The 22,064-nt window shown below is 40.8% G+C and overlaps 1 protein-coding gene and 1 long non-coding RNA gene across 5 annotated transcripts in view; one reads left to right on the forward strand and one right to left on the reverse strand.

Moving 5' to 3' along the window:
- The window catches only part of LOC131200296 (uncharacterized), a 72,206-nt gene extending 61,642 nt beyond the window's left edge, over positions 1-10,564 (forward strand). The window contains exon 3 of the long non-coding RNA XR_009155569.1: positions 9,807-10,564. This is a non-coding gene — a long non-coding RNA (uncharacterized LOC131200296). The remainder of the gene's footprint in view (positions 1-9,806) is intronic.
- CNKSR2 (connector enhancer of kinase suppressor of Ras 2) overlaps positions 1-22,064 on the reverse strand; it is a 574,134-nt gene that overhangs the window by 112,089 nt on the left and 439,981 nt on the right. For all 4 annotated transcript variants that reach the window (XM_058186957.1, XM_058186956.1, XM_058186955.1 and 1 more), the window contains 4 exons: positions 9,313-9,361; positions 8,031-8,203; positions 1,862-1,935; positions 819-890 (listed from right to left, as the gene is read on the reverse strand). In XM_058186957.1, coding sequence (XP_058042940.1) covers positions 819-890; positions 1,862-1,935; positions 8,031-8,203; positions 9,313-9,361 — 368 coding nt within the window. The remainder of the gene's footprint in view (positions 1-818; positions 891-1,861; positions 1,936-8,030; positions 8,204-9,312; positions 9,362-22,064) is intronic.

The following is a 22,064-nucleotide window of genomic DNA, read 5'->3' on the forward strand; positions in this document are numbered from 1 at the left end:
CTACTTTCCAGACCTTCCTCTCCTTCTCTTATCTACATCCTCTCCTCCCTCCTCCCTCCACCCTACACCTTCCTTCTCCCTCTTCTACCCCTCTTCCTTCCTCTTCTCCTCTTTCCTACCTCCTACTCTCTTCTCTTTTCTCCCTCCCCACCATTCTAAAATGGTAACTGGGCCGACCCGACCCTACATTAATTATATTTATACATCTTCAATAATCCCTGTACATTAACCATCATTCCATCCTTTACCCTCAACCCCCCAATTCCCCTCCCCCTTACCCCCCACCCCGACTTTCCAGAACAAAATGCAGGGTATCAAAACTAACAATCATAATCCATAATAATTCCTAAATTATAATCTCTAGTCACTCCACACATAATCACACTCTCAATTCCCCTCTCCTTCAGAAATATATCTAATACAAAATATTTCCTAAATTTACTCATATGCTATTCGATATTTTTTTATCTGAATATAGATAAAAAAATATATCAGGATTGTTGTACCCAAAATCACCCATTAAATCCAGAAGATTTTTGTCCTTCCAGAAAGTTTAATACTCAAAAGTTATATTTAACAGATGGTTATGTATGTATCTGTTATACGTGTTACACTGTGTACATGTATATAGATAAAAGCACACACACACACAAATAGCATTTTTTGAATGAAATATAATTATCTTACATATTTTCCTATATTTTCATAGCTGGTCTTAATATGTAAAACTATATATTTTCTTGAATTATACACAACACAAAATATAACATAAAATTTATAAAATAAAAAGATTATGTTATTTTTTTAGGATGAATTACCTGTTCAAGTCATCTTGATGTTCAGCAGCAAAGTAAAAGCTTTTGATTTTGGGATGACAGGCCTTGAATGCACTACAAAAAAAATATGAAAAAATCATAACAAAATACTAAATACATTTTGTATTTTCTGCATTCTTTCTGCATTTCATGTTCATGTTCTCTTTTTGTAAAAAAAATCTGCTTTCATAAATTGATGTTAATAATATTTTTATGTCTATTTCTAGTTAAAAAAAGTTAAACTGAAATATGAATGTATAATCACATAATACTCTTAAAATATAATGATATGTGTCTACTTAAGAACACAGAAAATTCAATAGGCCTGATGTTGCATTAGTTGAAGAGGAGAATAAAGTTTTTGACAATCTATTAAACATAAAATCATCCACAGTAATAGCAAATTCCATAGAACTGTTTTCTTTCAATAAAATAGAACAATAATATCTTCACATTTACACAAGGATTTTTCAAACTGCATCTCATGGAAATTAGGCTTTTATGAGAATTTGAGAGGGTTCCATGACAGATAAGTGGGTGTGGGGAGGGATTCACTCAAATGCAGCTAATTTTCTAACACTTGAGGTTTGCCTCTCAATCAGAGGTACTCAGGATTATTTTTAGCAGGTTCCATAGCCTGAAAATATTTGAAAACTTAGTCCTGAGTTAAATTATCAAGCCTAGTTCTAAGGTATTAAAAAGAAATAAATGTCTGTTAATATAAACAAATCATTTTTAAAATATCTTGCTAATGTAAAAATTAGCTAGAGATCCATATTACATTTTTAGTTATACTATTTATTTTCACCTTCTAAAAGCACTGTAAGAAGGAGCAATAATAAACCTTTATAGGTTTATCTAGTATTATATAATACACATTAAATAATAATAAAGACCCAGTAAGTGGATAAACATGCAAAATCCAGATAAACTTCAGCTTGTTGTGTACCAACCATAATAATAAAGGAATTCCAATAAATAAAAGTTAAAATAAAAATATATCATTTTTGTCTTACTGTTTCTAACTGTTAATTTACAATACTTACTATTTCTTGCGACATTCATTAGCTCTATCAATTTTAAATTCTGGTAGACTGATGAATCCTTCTGCTTTTTCATCCTGTGAAAATGAATATATTAAAAAACAAAAGCAGGCAAATAATAAACAAACAAATGCAAGTATACTTATAACCTATTTGGCTCTGAGAGGAGAGAATTCAATTTAATAATCACTTCAGCTAGAACCACTTTAAAAATCTTGTTAAAAAGTGGATCAGTGACAGTTTATTAACAAAAAAATGTGTGACTTGTGTTACAGATAAGAGTAAAAAGTATGAAATAACAGTTTTATTTTGGCTTACTGATGTGAGAGAATTTAGATGATGGAATGATTAATAGTGGCATAATATATGAAATAAGTCATAATGGCTTACCAAAATATCTTGATTAAATTAATTTTTTGTGCAAAAGATGTTACTTAAATTCTACTAACCTAAGAATTCTGTGGGTAGAATATTATGACAAATATTGTTGGAAGTATAATGCAGATCTAGACCTAAAGATATTAAAAGTCTACTGTCAAAATATTACCTTATTATTTCAAAACAATACTGAGTTCAGGAAACAAATTAATCCATGATGGTTTAATCACACTGCCTGCACTTGCACAACATCTTAATTATGCATGGTTTACTAAATGGATGGACTCATGGAACACATGATGTAAAATCCAGAATACCCATATAAAATTTGAAATTCACATCTATTTTTGCTATTGCTTCTTCTCAGAATTAAATTTCTTGTGTCACTATTACATTTAGAATCGCAATCAGACTTTTCTTTCTGAGATCCAGTTTCTAGATCTAGCAGTTCTATATTTCTTTGTCCTTGCCTTGCCTATCATATTTTTTACAAGATTACACAGCTATCTGAGCTGTAAGAAGTTATGTGAATGTTTATTCTGAATATTCTTTTCCTCAACTGTATATTCACAACATATTGAGCTATCATGACCTTACTTTATAGGTCAATTTTCTCTTTAATTACTGTCTTTTGAACAATCTTTTATTTTTGTCTTCCTATCTTTTGCCCTCTTTTTCTTTTCCATGTTATACTCAAGTATATATTTTAGACTCTATTTTTACTTCATTGTTCTCTCCCAGTCACAGTCTTCTATGCTTCATTCTAATCAATCTAACAATATTAAATTTTCCAAGAAGCGGAACTAAAAGAACAGTTAAGTTCTTTGAAAAAAAAATACTTATACCAAAAATCACATTTGTACCCAAATTGAAATTTTTATGTAGGACAGTGAATTCTGCATATGACTACTAAAAGTAGGCAACTTGTACTTATTTATTTATTTATTTATTTATTTATTTATTTATTTATTTATTTTATTTGATTTTTATACCGCCCTTCTCCCGAAGGACTCAGGGCGGTGTACAGGCATAATAAAACCGACAATACAATATACAAGTTTAAAATACGATTTAAAAAACTTATTTAAATTAGCCCAGTGATTAAAATTTACCATACTAAAAAAAACCGTTTAAAATTAATAAATTTAACATTAAAATCCCAATTTAAGCCAGCCCCGTGTGGATAAAAAGATGAGTCTTGAGTTCGCGACGAAATGTCCGAAGGTCAGGTATTTGGCGTAACCCGGGGGGAAGCTCGTCCCAGAGTGTGGGACCCCCCACAGAGAAGGCCCTTCCCCTGGGGGCCGCCAGCCGACATTGTTTGGCGGACGGCACCCTGAGAAGTCCCTCTCTATGGGAGCGTACGGGTTGGTGGGAGGCGTGTGGTAACAGCAGGCGGTCCCGTAAGTACCCAGATCCTAAGCCATGGAGCGCTTTAAAGGTCATAACCAACACCTTAAAGTGCACCCGGAAGGCCACAGGCAGCCAGTGCAGTCTGCGCAGGAGTGGTGTTACATGGGAGCTACGCGTAGCTCCCTCTATAACCAGCGCAGCTGCATTCTGGACTAACTGAAGCCTCCGGCGCACTTCAAGGGAGCCCCATGTAGAGAGCATTACAGTAATCCAGCGAGAGGTAGCAGGCGCGCATGAGTGACTGTGCATAAGGCATCCCGATCAAGGAAGGCGCAACTGCGAACCAGGCGAACCTGGTGGAAGGCCCTCCTGGAGACGGCCGTCAAATGGTCTTCAAACGACAGCCGATCATCCAGGAGGACACCCAAGTTGCGCACCCTATCCTTTGGGGCCAGTAACTCGCCTCCAACAGCCAGCGCGGCTGCAGCTGACTGAATCGGTGCCGGCATCCACAGCCACTCCGTCTTGGAGGATTAAGCTTGAGCCTGTTTCTCCCCATCCAGACCCGTACAGCTTCCAAACACGGGACAGCACTTCAACAACTTCATTGGGGTGGTCCGGGGTGGAAAAGTACAGCTGGGTGTCATCAGCGTACTGCTGGTATCTCACCCGAAACCACTGATGATCTCACCCAGCGGCTTCATGTAGATGTTGAACAGCAGGGGCGAGAGAATCGACCCTGTGGGACCCCACAAGTGAGGCCCCTCGCGGTCGACCTCTGCCCCTGTCAACACCGTCTGTGACGGTCGGAGAGATAGGAGGAGAACCACCGATATACGGTGCCTCCCACTCCCAATCCCCCCAACTGGCACAGCAGGATACCATGATCGATGGTATCGAATGCCGCTGAGAGGTCTAATAGGACCAGGGCAGAGGAATATCCCCTGTCCCTGGCCCTCCAGAGATCATCCACCAATGCGACCAAAGCTGTCTCCGTGCTGTATCCGGGTCGGAAGCCGGACTGGAACGGGTCTAGATAGACATCTTCATCCAGGTGTTGGGGCAGCTGTCGCGCCACGGCACTCTCTACAACCTTCGCAACAAAGCGAAGGTTGGAGACTGGACGATAATTACCTAAAATAGCTGGGTCCAAAGAGGGCTTCTTAAGGAGGGGTCTCACCACCGCCTCTTTCAAGGCGGCAGGAAAACCCGTCCAACAAAGCGTTGATAATCCTCTGGAGCCAGCCTCGTGTCACCGCCTGAGTGGCCAGTACCAGCCAGGAAGGGCACGGGTCCAGTAAACATGTCGTGCCGTGAAGCCTCCCCAACAACCTGTCCACGTCCTCGGGAGCCACAGGGTCAAACTCATCCCAAATGTGCTCAACAAGACGTGCCTCGTCTCCCTCGCTTGGATCATCCCAAATTCGGTCCAGACTGTCCCTCAGCTGAGCGATTTTATCGTATAGATAACCACTAAACTCCTCGGCTTGTCCCTGCAAAGGGTCATCCCGCACCTCCTGATGTAGGAGAGAGCGGGTCACCCGAAACAGGGCGGCCGGGTGGTTATCTGCCGACGCAATGAGGGTGGAGGCGTAGGAGCGCCTCGCTTCCCTCATTGCCACTAGGTAGGTCCTAGAATAGGTCCTAACTAGTGTCCGATCAGCTTCGGAGCGACTGGACCTCCAGGTGCTCTCTAGGCGTCTTCTCCGGCGTTTCATCTCCCTCAGCCCCTCGGAGAACCAAGGGGCCGGACGAGATCTACGCCGGGTCAGAGGCCGCAAAGGCACGACACGGTCCAGGGTCCCGGCCTGCTCCCAGGCCACGACCAGTTCCTCAGTCGTGCCGTGGGCCAGATCCTCAGGGAATGGCCCAAGCTCCGTCTGGAACCTCTCAGGGTCCATCAGGCGCCTGGGACGGAACCACTGTATAGGTTCCGTCTCCCTGCGGTGGTGAATGGCGGTTCGGAAGTCTAGGCGAAGGAGAAAATGATCCGACCATGACATTGGTTCTGTTACTAAATCATCTAATACCAGATCATTTAACCACTGTCCAGAGATATAAATCAGATCCAGCATGCCTCCCCCTGTGTGCGTAGGGCCATCATTTACCCGAATCAGGTCCAAGGCCGTCATGGAAGCCTGGAACTCCCGAGCTGCCGTCGATGACAAGCCAACTGATGGCAAGTTGAAATCCCCCATGACTATAAGTCTGGGGGTCTCAACCGCCACAGCAGCCAGTACCTCCAACAGCTCGGGCAGGGCTGTGGTCACGCAGCAAGGAGCCAGGTACGCGATCACCAAGCCCAACTGATTCCTATAGCCCCAACACACACAGAGGGATTCGCAGCCGGCAATCTGAGGAACAGTGGTCTCCCTCGGCTCTAGATCTTCCTTAATAACAACCGCCACCCCCCACCCCTACCTTGGGCCCTCGGCTGATGAAATGCTCGGAAGCCTGGAGGGCACATCTCAACAAGGGGGACCCCCCCTCAGGGCCCAACCAGGTCTCTGTAATGCCCATGAGGTCCGCGGACCCCCCCTGAATAAGATCACAAATCAGGGGAGCCTTATTAACCACGGACCGGGCATTACATAACATCAGCTGAAGATCCAAGCTCTGAGGATCATGGCCACCCGAGGAACGGGTAGGGACTGAGGGGCCGGAGCACGTGATCGCTCTCAGACATCGAACACGTGCTCCCACAACTCGATACGGCCCCTCCCCCCCGCCATATCTGCCTCTCCCACTTACCGTACAGATCGAACAGCCCTCTAAACCTGGAACGTCCTCCCCCCCGCCTTCAGACAAGATGGCGTGATGTCGCGAACTAGCACAGGGGCTGGATCCCTCCCCGATGGGTCCTCCCCACCCGTCAAATCCTCCCCTTAAAAACCCTTATTTAAAAAACTATTTAAAAAACCCCACAAATTCTTCTTGGCCGCATGCCACCTCTCTGGGTCCCAAGACCCTTCGTTAAGGTAAGCCCTCGATAGCTTGGAGGGCCATTCCTGCGAGGCGGGGGAACCTCGCAGTCATAGTAGTTTGGCAAATGAATATCTCATGGAGAAGTTGTCCATACAATTGCGGAAAAGTGTCCATCCTTAGCCGTCGGAGATGTTATCGTCGTATCCAAAAAAATCGCCGGAACCCACCCTTAGATAGATAACCATGTGGGTCCTAGTCCGTAGGAGTCTGTGGGACCACAAGCTAAAAAGGTCTCCCTCGAATTCTCGGTTACGCATCCTTAATTGAAACGACTCCGCCGGTGCCCTCATGCCGTCCATGCCTCCCCCACTAAGCCGGCAGATCAAACCTCCGTGGGGGAAACGCGATGTTCCAGTCCATGCAGGGAGGGGGCGATGTTCCTACCCCCCCATTTTGACAGGCCAAGGCAAAAGTCAGCAATGGGGGAGACGCGGTGTTCCAGTCCAAGCAGGGAGGAAGGGAGGGAGGGGGGGGCGATGTTCCTACCCCTCCAAGTTCTTACCCCTCCAGGTTCCGTCCCAGCAAGCACAATTAGCAGCAATCCGAAACACCCGGTATCCAGCATACCACCTTCAATGCCCTCCGTCGGTGTTCGGAATGCTCCTTCGTTGATATCCTTCCACGGCCCGAACGGCCGGAAAATCAGCTGAATCATGCCGGGCGTCTCTTCAAACCCCCCCCAACATGGCCGCTGCCATTCGCTGCTCCAAAACCTCTCCGGCTCCGTACTCGGCAGCCGAGAGTTCAATGAGGCCCCGGGACCTCACTCTCGGCGGCCGAGATGATCGTAAATGCGGGACCAGAGCGCAGGCAGCTAGGCAAGCGGCTGAACGGCATCACGGCCCAAGGACTTTCCGACCGCCGTCTCCATGAGTTTCAAAACGCCGCCATAACGCGCATGCGCAGAAGAACAATCTCATTCAAGCTTTACTACTCTGGTAACCAGTTTATGCAAGCCCATCCACTGGCAGTCATTTTACAAGACGACCTCTAACCTGCTCTAAAAATCCCAGATGTGTTCTGCTACAAAAGCTTGTTACAATGTATAGGATTCATGCTTGCCTTATACACAATGGGATATGTGTGTACAGAACACTCAGAGAATCTTGAAAATGCATGTCTTTCAAATAATGACTACAGTATTTTCCAGTTCCTCCTAAGATACATGCATGGTGTTTTTCTTTAAAGCAAAGACAAAGGTTTCATTTGCTTCAATTCATTATGATTAAATATTAATTTTAATATATGCATGGAAGGAACTGTATACAATCTGTGATCCATTCATTTTTTTATGCTATAAGAGTATTTACAGCTGAAGAAATAAGTGCTGATTTTTGGAGTACTTCTTAGTTGTAAAAATAATAATAAAAAATTCTAGAGAAGTATACATTGTATCTTCAATATTTATATATTTGTTAGTTTGGATAAAAGAGAAATAGCCATGTCTATTTCTTACCTCCTCATTGATATACCAATACAGGGAGGTTTCCTTTAGAACGAACCAGTATTTTTTCCATTTTTGTGAAAAGTAACTTTTAGCATCTTTCTTTTTCCACAGCCAGCCTTCACAATCTCCACGACCTAGATCTTTACAAGAAATCCGTCGCTTACTCTTACTAGATGCTAGACCTGGAAAAAGAATTGTTTCAACATTTATATAAATATATTTAAAATGGAAAATGAATTAACATGCACATATACAAAGTTATGCCATCTACAAAATATAAACCCTAAACAAAAGGGTACCTGCTGATGCGTCTGAGCTACTAAGGAGTGGAGAAATGGAAACTTCAACTAGTGTGCATAAAAGCAAAGAATGCTAACAGTTGCTAGTCATAAGGGCTATATAATTGAGTGGGGATGCTATTCAGTCATTTTTGCTATGATCTTGCCACAGTTTGATTATTTGAATCTAATACAGCAAAACTATATATATATATTATTTTTTTTTAGTTGAATTTATATCCCGCCCTTCTCCGAAGACTCAGGGCGGCTTACAATGTGTTAAGCAATAGTCTTCATCCATTTGTATATTATATACAAAATCAACTTAATTGCCCCCAACAATCTGGGTCCTCATTTTACCTACCTTATAAAGGATGGAAGGCTGAGTCAACCTTGGGCCTGGTGGGATTTGAACTTGCAGTAATTGCAAGCAGCTGTGTTAATAACAGACAGACTTAGTCCGTTGAGCCACCAGAGGCCCTTATTCTGACCTTTATAAAGCTTCCAGTCTAACATTAATCTTTTTTTCTGCCATGTATTATTATTAAGGCTAAATTCTGGAAACCCCCCTCACCCCCGCACTAATAAACAGTTATGTCTGAGGCACAACATATTTCTCTGATAGCAAAAATATTTAAGGATGTGGCTTGTTATAATTATGTAAAGCTCACATATCTTATAAATCACATGTGCTCTGAAAATAATAATAATAATAATAATAATAATAATAATAATAATAACAACAACAACAACAACAACAACAACAACAACAATAACAACAACAACAACAACAATAACAGAGTTGGAAGGGACCTTGGAGGTCTTTGACCTATAGATCAAAAAGAAAATCAGTGAAAAGGCTGTTTTTGTAGAAATAGACTGAAAATTAGATTTCCTGAATAAAACTCATGACTTCCTGTATATTTATTTTAAACTTAAAATGTTTTTATATAACTTACAATATTATTTTATTTACCACCAGATGTACAAGAAGTATTTCACATAATATTTACCTTTGTTTTTCTTTTTAGACTTATGCTGAAGAGAGGATTGTTGAAATGTCTGGGAAAAAAACATACATGTGGTTTGGTTAATATATGCCAATCTAATCACAGTCCTGTAATATAATTATCAAACGTTTAGAGGGAAGGAAAAAAATTCTGTATCAACCAATTTTAGAGGGTGGGAGAATAACAGGGTCTTAATGAGATATTATATTCTAGGTACATTCTTGAACCTCATCTGGTTTTGTATGTTTTTCCCTCTCCATCAATAAGGATTTAAAAAACCTATTTTATATTGTACTATGCTGGTTTTTTACTGTTGTAAAGTTTACATTTCAAGTTTCATGCAAATAGAAAAGGAAATGAAAAGTTTATGAACTAATTAAATTTAACTTCTAGAATTATTTATGTGCACATTCTGGATAAGTGTGATATAAATGTGGCTGAAAAGGGTTATTATTGTATAAAAATTACTCATTGTTTCATTTGTTTCATTTCAACAGTAATATTTTTTAAACATTTTAAGGAAGAACTTGGAACAACCACTTCTGTCAGGAAAAATATCCGTCAGTAGAAGAAATTAGAAATTTATGCCTGGCGTTCCAGATATATTAGCCAAGGGGCTGATCGCTATGAAACTGGAAAGAAGTATAAATGAACTATAACTGCAAAGAAAATCAATACCTTTCATCACAGACCTTTAACTCTAATTCAGTTAAATCTGTATTTATTTTTAAGTAAGACTATATGACATTTGATTTTCCTGAAAAATATTATACTACCCAAGCATATATTTAATATCATATTTCGCAGGAAAATCAGATGCCATACAGTGCTATGTATAAATAAGTAAATATTATATGATTTCTTAGTACTTTCATGCTCTCTATTAATCTGCCTGGGGAAATTACTATTCTTCATTCCTCCTCTGCACTGCAAAGGCTTGATATAATTGCATCAAAATGTTACACTTAGTTTCTATAATATCTCAGCTGTTTATCTCTTCTTGCCTCTTCTGAACAATTTCATCAGTTGGATTTAGATCTAATAAATTAAGGCATGATAATTAATTCTGTACTTCTTCCCCTGTAAATTCTAATCATAACTGTTACAATTTGTTAAATACCAACTTTCCAAGAAATTTTATATTTTTAAAGGAGTCTTTGTGTTTAATTGCTGATTCAAGCCATGACATGAAAGCAAACCTAGTGTCAGGGTTCCAAGTAACAGGCCCATTGCAATAAATACTCCAAAGCAGGGGTGAAATCTAAAAATTTCCCCTACCGGTTCTGTGGGCATGGCTTAATTGGTGGGCGTGGCTTGGTGGTCAGATGACTGGGTGGGCGTGGCCAATAACAATAAATAATAAAATAATAAACAAAGTATAAAAAACAATAAGAGGTACCAAAAACCAACTTTCACACTTTACACACACACAACACAACAAAAACACAACTGACTCACACACAATGTAAAAGCAGCTGCACTTCACACTTCACACAGCCACAAAAAGCTCAAAAAACAACTTTCACACTTTACACACACATAACACAGCACACACACACACACACACACACACACAAAATACCACATACAGCTTTCTGAGATTTTGTGTGTTCATGTAGTTAGAGTGAAACACTACAGAAACACATCAAATCTCAGAAAGCTTCACAAATATTTTATTTTATTATTTTATTTTATTTTATTTTATTGTGGACTTCAATTCCCAGAGTTCCTCAGCCAGCAAAGCCAGCCAGCATTAGTTGATCACTGAGGAAATAGATTAGCTAAGCAATTGATTCTGTCTGGGCTGAAAGTGAAACTGCTTTCGGGCTGTGGCCATGTGTTCATCAGTAATCAGGTAAGTGCCTTAGAATCTCTACTCTTACTTGTAGAAAACATGTTTTCTACAAGTAAGAGTACAAGTAAGGTTCTGCTGATGAGAAACTCAGGTGAGATCGCCAGAGGAGACTTTAAATTTTTTTTTTAAGTTTAAAGGCTCTGCCGATCTCAGCTGAGTGGCGGGATCCTCAAAGGCTTTTTTTTTACTTTTAAAGGCATGTTTCAGCTGAAGAAAAACTGCCTTTAAAAGTAAAAAAAAAAAAAAAACCTCTGCAGATGGTGCGGCTCAGCAGAGGCAGGGGGGGCGGGGCCAGGGATTTTTGCTACCGGTCCTCCGAACCACCGGCCGTCATCGCTACCAGATCGTGCGAGCCGGTCTGAACTGGGAGCATTTCACCCCTGCTCCAAAGCCAAGGTGGTCCTCAAAGTCCAAATTTATTAGGCATGTCATATTGGCACACCTGGTGAAAACCTAACTTGAAGGTCCCAATATGGGCTGTGGGAAAGAATAAAGTTCTTTCCCACAGCCCATATGTCCATCACATGGTCCAACCAGGTCACAGTCCCAACTCCAGTTGGTTTCAGTCCATGCCTCCCCAGCACCTGGTGAGAATGTCTTTGGTTCTCAGGAGAAAAAAATTATTTTGGCTACAAGTCCCCAGCTATATCTATTCCCCCCTCCCATCCCCACAGCTCCAACCAGCCTTGCTGTGGTAGCCCTCAAGATTGTCCAAAATGGCTTCAGGGTTGACAGGCTGCCCCCCCCAGTTGAAAAGGACCTCTTGCAAGAGAGAAAATTCGAGGGAAGTTAATCCACACCAACTTCAGCCTCCCCTCCCCCCCCCTCAGGTGGCTCTATGGGCTTTTAAGGGTATTTGTCATGACACTGTTTAACCAGTCTGTCAGCCGGTCCCAACTCTTGACCCAAGTAGCCTCGGATAAGGGATATCCCTTCCAGTGAACTAGGTATTGTAAGCAACCCTGATGTAAGCGGAAGTCTAAAATCCTTTTCACTTCATAATGAGTCTCCCCCTGTACTACGACAGATTTGGGGCTGCCCAATCCACCAGCCTTAGCTCTACCATGGCATTCACTCGTTCAGCTGCATCATTCATGCTCAGATGAAAAGCTGAGCTAAGCACCTGTGTGGACCCTATGGCCCTCAGGAACTCCCTCCAAAATTTTGCTGTAAATTGGACCCCTCTATCAGAAATTATTCTGCAGGGCACCCCACATAACCTATAGATTTGCTTTATGAACACGCTAGCTAGCTTCTTGGCCAAGGGCAACCCTGAGCAGGCAATGAAGTGAGCCTGCTTTGAAAATAGGTCAATCACGGTCCAAATCACCATGTTCTCACCACTCTCTGGGAGCTGTACTATAAAGTCCACAGCAATTTCCTCCCTGGCTGGCTTGAGTCTTCCACTTGCTGGAGAAACCCAGGGGGCTTTCTGGGTCTTTTCTTCATGGGACCGCAAGTGGCACAGCTTTTTACATAGTCCTCCACATCTTTTTTCATCTTTGGCCACCAAACTGCCTCCTGGTTAGGTGCAGGGTCTTCAAGTAGCCAAAATTTATTTATTTTTATTTATTTATTTATTTAGTCAGAACAATATATGTAACTATCATACAGAAAGGTTATATAGTATATAAAGGTATAAGTATATATATATATATATATATATATATATATATATATATATGTATGTATGTATGTATGTATGTATGTATGTATGTATGTATGTATGTATGTATATATGAAGAAGAAAAGAAAAACAATAGGACAGGAACGGTAGGCACATTTGTGCACTTATGCACACCCCTTATGGTCCTCTTAGGAATGGGGTGAGGTCAATAGTAGAAAGTTTTTGGTTAAAGCTTTTAGGATTATGAGAAGAGACCACAGAGTCAGGTAAAGTATTCCAAGCACTGATGATTCTGTTACAGAAGTCATATTTTCTGCAATCTAGATTAAAGCGGTTGACATTAAGTTTAAATCTATTGGTTGCTCTTGTATTATTGCAATTAAAGCTGAAGTAGTCTTTGACAGGAAGGACATTACAATAGATGATTCTATGAGTTAAACTTAGGTCTTGTCGAAGGCGACGGAGTTCCAAGTTTTCCAAGCCTAGGATTTCAAGTCTAGTGGGATAAGGTATTTTGTTGTTTACAGAGGAATGGAGAACTCTTCTTGTAAAATATTTCTGGACACGTTCAATTGTATTGATGTCAGAGATATGGTGAGGGTTCCAAACAGGTGAGCTGTATTCTAGAATTGGTCTAGCAAATGTTTTATATGCTCTGGTTAGTAGTGTAGTGTTTTTGGAAAAGAAGCTACGCAAGATTAGGTTTACAACTCTTAGAGCCTTTTTTGCTATGTATTTGCAGTGGGCTTTGGCACTTAGATCATTTGACATGAAAACTCCAAGGTCTTTAATGGGATGGGGGTCATCTGTAAGGTAATGTCCATCAAGCAAGTACTTAGTGTTTGGGTTCTTTTTTCCTATATGTAAGACTGAGCATTTGCTGGTTGAGATTTGGAGTTGCCAAGTTTTAGACCAAGCGGTTAGATGATCAAGGTCTTTTTGAATGATAGATATATTATCACTGGTGTTAAATAGTTTGACATCGTCAGCAAAGAGAACACAATTACTTGAGATATGGTCACAAAGATCATTAATGTATAGTATGAAGAGTGTTGGTCCAAGGACACTGCCTTGAGGAACGCCACCCTTGACAGGAACAGGATTTGATAGAGCATTGCCAATTTTGACCACTTGTTGTCTGTTAGACAGAAAAGCAGATATCCATTTGTGAAGGGGTCCTGAAATGCTGTAGGATTTTAGTTTTAGGAGAAGTTTATTGTGTACTACTGAGTCAAAAGCTTTGCAGAAGTCTATGTAGATTGCATCTATTGTTTTGCCTTGATCAAGATTTGTAGTCCATATGTTTTTACAGTTTAGAAGTTTTAAGTTGCATGATAATTTTTTCCTGAAACCAAATTTTTTATTGGAGAGTAGGTTGTTTGCTTCTAAGTGTGAGGTAATGGATTGGTTGATGATTGATTCCATGACTTTGCAGGTGACGCAGCATAGAGAGATTGGTCTGTAATTTTCGACTAAGCTGGGGTCTCCTTTATTGAAGATAGGGATGACTGTGGCCAGTGACCACAGTTTGGGAAGGGAACTGGTAGTGAAAGCTTTATCAAAGATTATGCTTAGGGGTTCTGCTATATTAGTGGAAAGTTTTTTTAAGAAGTATGCGCATAGTCCATCAGGTCCAATAGATAGCGATGGTTTTATGTTATGAAGAGCTTTTCCAACATTTTCTTCTGTGAAGTCTATATGAGTTAAGTCATCATGTTCATTGCTGGTACGTTTGTGGAATGTCGGATATGTGTCATCGCTGTTAACAAAAACTGAGCCAAAGAATATGTTGAAGAGGTTGGCTTTAACTGTTTCGTCATTGCATTCTTTGTTGTTAGAATCTTTTAGTGGTGGGATGGATCTTGTGTCTTTAAGTTTATTGTTAACAAAATTATAAAAGGCACGATTGGAATTTGTGCGCAGAAGGTCCTCTTCTTGTTTGGTGTGGTAATTTGTGCATTCAGTTTTTATTTGGTTGCATATATTTCTGTAGCGGTTTTTGAAATTTGCTACAAAGCCTTTTTTGTTTCTTTTCCAGAGGGATTTTTTTTTGATTGAAGCTTTTTTATTGATATGGGTAGTTTGCTTTTCCTGATCATGGTTGTCATTTGTGGTACATATAGTTTAATGACTCTATTGATTTCAAGTAGGAAAACTCTATAGTAGTCTTCAGCAGTTATGCAGTTTGCAAACAGATTTTGCCAGTCCAGAAATGAAAGATCGTTGTTTATAAGGTCGTAGTTGGCTTTTTTGAAGTTGTAGATGGGGATACTATTGTTATGACAATTTGAGTATGGACGTATATTGAGATGAAAATCAATCATGCAGTGGTCACTGTTGGAAAAAGGTTCTTTAATTTGTGGTCCATAAATTGAGTTTGGGTTGTTGCAGAAGATGAGATCAAGGCAGTTGTTGAGTCTTGTATTGTTAGTTACAAGTTGTTCAAGACCTAGGTTTGTAACAGCGTTGTATAGTGTAGTATGGATTGGATCAGTTGTACATTCATTAGTTATCTAGTTAATGAGAGGTAGATTTAGGTTGCCCAGGAAGATGAGAAGGTATGGGCAAGAGGTAGCCCATGTTTTGCAGTGAGGTTAGCATATTTGCATGGGTAATGTCATAGTCAGGGGCTCTGTAGCATAGTAAGAATCGAAGAATGGTGTTAAGGGATAGGTCGCATACAATAGTTTCAGGGATAGAAAGTTTGTGTGAAACTTGAATATTTTTTAGATTCAGTGACTTTTTGTAAAAGATAGCCACTCCATCACCTCTTCGGATTTCACGATCTGATCGATGAACTTGATATTCTTTGTTTGAGATAATGGAGTCAGGAAGGGATGAGTTCAGCCATGTTTCACAAACAAAAATGATATCGAATGTACCACTGTTTAACAAGAGGATAAATTCAGGTAATTTGTTAACAATGCTTCTCGCATTTATCAATTTGCATTTGATATCTGTAGTAATTGGTGTTGAAGAGGTAAGGGGCGTGTATAACTAGTTTTGGATGTTGGTGGGTTGGGGGTTGTGTACAACAAGTGATTGTATAGATAGTTGGATGGGTGGATGGATGTTTTGGGAGGTGAGTGTTTGGATGTTGGGTACTTGATTGTTTATTGAGATGTTTGGTTGAGTGGTTGGTTGGTTGGTTGGTTGGTTGGATGGTAGTTTGGCTGGTTGTTTGGATGGCTGGTTGGATGGCTGGTTGGGTGAATTGTTGGGTGGCTGTTTGGATGGTTGTTTGGATGGCTATTTGGATGGCTGATTGTATGGCTGGCTGAATGGCTGTTTGAATGGCTGGTTGGGTGGTTGGTTGGATGGATGGTAGGGTGATGGGTACTTGATTGAATGTTGGGATGGCTGGTTGATTGTTATGGGTGATGGGGGGTTTGGAGGTGATTTTTTGATTGTAGGTCTTATTTTTTATGCAATCAGCCCGATAGTCAATGTATAGGTTGGATTCACCGTTGTCTTGTCTACATTTAAGTTCTGTGCGAAGTTCACGAGAACATATCCGTTGTAGAAAAGATAGATCGGGACGTGATCTAAGTTTACTGTAGGCAGGGTTGGTTTTAGCGATTGAGTTTATAGTATAAATGAATTTACGTTTGCTGTCCTCATTTATACATGTGACTCTACAAAATCTTGGTGCTGTTGATCCATCACTGTTTTTATATTCTGGTCCATCTCTGGAGAAAGAAATTATTTGGGAAGATGGTTGATGAGATATAATTTCCAATGATGTTGTGAATCTTATTGATATCAGGTTCGTTGGTGTTTTCTAGTCCAAATAATATTGCATTATTTATTTTTTGTCCTCTCTCCATGGCATCTCTGATTAGTTGGTTAGTAGATATTTGTTGCTTAGGTTGTGTTGTATTTATTTGTTGTCTAGGTTGAGTTGTAGGTTGTGTATTATGTAGTGATAGATGAGTTGGGAGGAGATTTGGATCATTTCAGTTTTCATTTTTTAGTGTTGAAATTTGTTTTATCAAGTTTGTGAAACTTTGTTCAATAACTGTTAGAATTTTTTTTTCTAAGTTTTGTTCAATATCTTGTATTCTTTCTTCTAGGTTTTGTTCAATAACTAGTAATCTTTTATCTAAGTTTTGTTCAATAGTTATTAATCTTGTTTCTAAGATTTTATCAGTGTTGGATTTTCTGGCTGGCATAATGATATTTTGAGTTTTTATGTAATTGGTAATGAAGTAGTATCTTTCTTTGTTTTATTACACACTCTTTCTAATTTTAGTAATGAGGAAGTATTTCTGCAATTTTTCTTGTATTTTTTTTTCTTTAACTTTCTATGTCTCCAATTTGTATTTTGTATTTCTTTGTATTTCTCCAATTTCCTTGATTTTTTTTTTAACTTTCTATGTCAATCACTTTGGTAATTGTTATGGTAATGGGGAAATCACTATGGTAACGGTGAAATTCGGCGGGAAATTTAAAATGATGAGATTGGATGGTTGAAGAAGCCACTTTAGGGGTGGCTACAATGGTGGATTTTTCAAATAGACAATAGCTACAATGGCAGGAATTTCAAATAGTCTGAACTCACCAGAGGTCCTGTAGTGGTACTGTCAATTGGTGGCTTAGTAGTTTTAAATCGGGTTTTAAATCCAGGTATAAGTCCAGCTTTAAATCAGTGTGGGGATCGCAGCTGGAGCGGTCTTCTGGGTCAGCCACCTGGTTCCCCCTCTCAGCCGCCCGGATTGCAGCAGCGGCGGTCTCCTGGGTCCTCTTCACGGCCTCCTGGGTCCTCTTCACAGCAGTCCGGATAGCAGCGGTGGCAGCCACCTGGGTCCTCTTCACGGCCGCCTGGATAGCAGCGGCGGTGGCTTCCTGGGTCCTTGGCCACCCGGATGGCAGCAGCGGTGGCCTCCTGGGTCCTCGGCCGCCCAGATAGCGGCGGCAGCTTCCTGGGTCCTCGGCTGCCCGGATGGCGGCGGCGGCGGTTTCCTGGGTCCTTGGCTGCCCGGATGGCAGTGGCGGCGGCTTCCTGGGTCCTCGGCCGCCCGGATAGCAGCGGCGGCGGCTTCCTGAGTCCTCGGCCACCCAGATGGCGGTGGCGGCGGTTTCCTGGGTCCTCGGCCACCCGGATGGCAGCAGCGGCGGCTTCCTGGGTCCTCGGCCGCCCGGATGGCAGTGGCGGCGGCCTCCTGGGATCTCGTCGGTCCTCGTCGCGGCCGCCCGAATCATAGCGGTGGTGGGCTCCTGGGATCTCGTCGCGGCCGCCGGGATCGCAGTGGTGGCGGTCTCTTGGATCCCAGCAGCGGTGGCGGCAACAGCTCTATTTTAAAATTTGCTTTTGGCCAATTTGAAGCCTCGGGGATTGCCCTCCTAAAGAGCTTTCGCTCTTTTACAGAGAGCGAAACCTCTTTTACTACACGGCCTTTGAATTGAGTTAGTCTTAGTCAGTTTCACTGCTGAATATTTCTGCCACTAAGAAAACTAAACTAACCAGCTGCCCTGTTCTTTCTACCAATTGACCAGCTAGTTTAGAGTTATGGCTGAGCTGTAGGATTTGAAGCTGATGGGGACATACAGCTTAGCCCCCTTCAATGCCTGTCCATCTTTGAGGGTCAGGGCATCAGTGTTATTGAAAAATGGATCTGCTGGAAGTGCCACTTTAGTTTTTTGTCCTTTGGTCTCTCCTGGTGGTGTCTTGACATTTGACTTGGCCATGGGTGATGGCTTGGGCCGCTGGTTGGGAGGGGGGATGATGGCATGGATCACTTCTTCATGAGGGCTATTAAACTGGCTTCCTGGACAAGGTGTCAGCAATCAGGTTCTTCCCCCCTGGGATGTATTTTAATTCGAAGTTGAATCATTTTAAGTATTGTGCCCAGCAAACTTGCTTGGGGGAGAGTTTTCGGAGAGTTTTTTTTATTATTATTAAAAAAGTTTTACAAAATTTTTCCCCATAAATCCCCCCCATCCCTCCCACCCTAACCCTCTTCCCTCCCCCTTCCCTCCTTCCCTCCCCCCCCCCCGACTTCCCAGAGCAAGTACAGGGTATAATGCCAACAATCACAAACTAAAATATACTAATCATCCAAAAGCTCCCACCCCTCTCTAAACCCTTAACTCCCCTTTTCCATAAAAACGAAGAAAAGATTGTAGCAATACAATTTACAGTCTTTCCATTCATAAACTATTTAACTTTTTAATCTTTCAGTCCAGTTTTTAAGTATCAGTCTATCTTCTCCATTCCTGTATATATCTTGCATAAGCAGTCCCTCATATAAGATATTTCCACGTTGCCATCTAAGATCATAAATTTTACTGTCCATTCTTCAACAATAAGTGGTATTCCAACTTCCGATATTACACCATCAAGAGTTATTCTTCAATATACCTTATAATCCATGTTTGCTTTCTAAAGTGTATTTGGCAATCAAAAATCAATTAGGAAATATACTTATAGTCCCTATTTGTATGTCCATCAAATAAACATCATCCTTTTAATTTGTTTAAATCTAACATTTAACTCCAGTTCATTCCCATATTCCCAACATTGTATTCTAAGCATTTTCTAAATAATCTCGGCATATATAATTCCAACATTTAAATTAATAAGCATTTTCTAAATCCTTAACCAATTACTTTTCTTAACAATAAAATTCCAGTTATATCTTTCACTCTTAATTAATCAAATAACATTACTAAAATTACATCTCCAACTTATATCCAAAATAAATCAATTATTAACAATTAAACCATATATAATCAAATAACATCTTTACATCTCATCAGATCTCCAACATTTAAATTATTATTTTAACTTTCTTCTTTTATTATATTCAAAAAAAATTTTTTTATCCTTTCCCATAGACAGAAACACCCTTTGATTTAGAAGCTACACAAATATCTCCTTGTTCTTTTAATTCCCCTGTTTTCTCCAATATTTCTCCTACCCTCATCTTATCTTGTATTTGTATTACATCCTTATCCCATTTTTTTGCCATCTCGACACCACTCAACTTAGCTTCTAGCAACAAAGGATTTCTAGCCTTTAATACATTAATATAAAAATCTTTTGCTTTAAGAACTGCATTAAGGCAATACTTTCTTCCTTTATAATTCACTGTTAAACCAGCTGGAACTTCCCATCTAAACTGTATCTGATATTTCTTAAGTTCATCCACTAAAAAAGCAAATTCTTTTCTCTTTCTTAACATTTTACGAGGAATTTTCTTCATCATTATTATATCTTGTCCTAATATTTGAAATTTATTTTTATAAAATGCTTGTAAAATTCCATATCTAATCTTCTTAGTTGTAAAATAAATCACCACATCTCTTGGTAATTGCCTCTGTCTAGCCAGCCAGGAGTTAACACAATAAATTTTTTCAATATTAACTTCAAAATCTTCTGGATTCTCTCCAGTTATCTATGCAAAAGCCTGTGTAAAAATCTTTTTTTAAATTCTCCTGCTTACATTCCTTCAATCCTCTCACCCTTACGGCATACTCCATTAGCCTACATTGTAATATAACCATTTCTTCATCTGCCCTATCCACCTTAACCTATATTCCGTCTAGTTTGTTTTCTAAATTCAAATTAACTTGATTCATTTGAACCTCCTCTATTTTGAGTCTTCGGAGAAGGGCGGGATATAAATGTAAATAAAAAAAAAACTTTCCTGGGGCTTTCTGGGGGGCTCTACTTCAACTCAAATGCTCACCTTTCCCTCTTTACCCAAGGGAAAAGTTTCTGAGCTGCCAGACAGCTGATTAGCGCTGTCTGAGCGGCTCTATGTGATCACGGAGCTAGCGGTCTAAAAAAAAGACCGCCATCAACACGGCAGAGCCACCAGAAGCTCTCAGTTTTCAGAGAGTTTTCAGTGGTTCTAGGTTTATGTGGTCAGTCCAGACTTCAAACGGCACTCGGCTCCCCTCTAGGAAGTGTTGCTGAGTGAGGAGGGCCCATCAGACTGCCTAGGCTTCTATTTCCCACAATCCCATCATCTCTTGGTGTCAGTGAGCTTTTTGGAAGTATAAGCACAGGGTTGCAGCTGCCCTTTGGCGTTCACTTGCAGTAGGACCACTGCTACAGCCATGTCACTGGTGTCTGCCTGGACCATGAATGGTTGTTTGGGATTGGGATGCTTGAGAACTGACTCCTCAGCAAACAGTCTCTTAAGCTTTTCAAAGGCACACTAACAGTCCAGGGACCATGCTAGTGGCTGGCTGGGTCGTGGCTTGCCCCCCTGTCTTTAATAGGTCTGTGATGGGTAGTGCCACCTCAGCAAAAGCAGGGAAAAATTGTCCGCAGAAGTTGGTGAACCCAAGGAAACTCTGGAGTTGTTTGTGGGTGCGTGGGGGTTGCCAATCTAGCACCACTTTTACATTTCTTGGGTCCATTTCAATTCCTCTGTTTGACACTCAGTAGTCCAGGTAGGTTTTGTGGAACTCATATTTTGACAGCTTCACATATAGCTTGGCCGCAAGGAGTTTCTTCAAGACCTGGCACACCAATTTAATGTGCTCCTCCAGGGTTTCACTGAATATAAGAATGTTGTTCTGATAGACTAGAACCCCTTGTAGAGGTGCTCATGTAGCACTTCATTAATCAGTTGCATGAACACTGCGGAGCGGGGGGGGGGTGTAGTCCAAACAGCATCTCTTTAAACTGGAAGCTGCCTAATGGGCAGTTGAAGGCTGCCTTCCATTCATCTCCTTCTCTAATTCACCCTATAGTATGCTTCTCTTAGGTCTAGCTTGGTGAACATTTTTCCTTTCACCAGGTGAACTAGCATGTCCTTCATTAAGGGCAGGGGGTAGGTGTTTTCCATGCACACAGCATCCTCTAATACCAATGCAGAGCCTCATCAACCAATCTTTCTTCTCTTTGAAGAGTACGGGGCAGCCACCTTGGATTTTGCTGGTTGAATGAAACCCCTCACTAAGTTATTGTCAATGTATTTGATCTGTCCCAAAATGATGTACGTTCTGTGCAGAATGATTTCCAGAGCTTGGGGTATGAACTTAGTAGTATAGGTTGTAGGCTTATCTTCTCAGAGGTTTTACCAGTATATAAGGAACAAAAAGGCAAAGGCCAGCATGTAGTGGAGTATAATGTGTGGCTAAAGGAGTGGTGTAAAAGGGAAGGCTTTGGTTTTATTAGTCATGATGTCTGCAACTGGTCCAATGAAAAACTGTACAAAAGAGATAGACTGCATCCATCAAAGAAAGGGACTGAGTTACTTAGCAATAAATTCACAGATTTTCTGGATAAACATTTAAACTGAACAGTGGGGACAGAGA

Source organism: Ahaetulla prasina, chromosome 5 (genome assembly GCF_028640845.1).
Source record: "Ahaetulla prasina isolate Xishuangbanna chromosome 5, ASM2864084v1, whole genome shotgun sequence".
In the NCBI taxonomy this organism is placed as follows: Eukaryota; Metazoa; Chordata; class Lepidosauria; order Squamata; family Colubridae; genus Ahaetulla; species Ahaetulla prasina.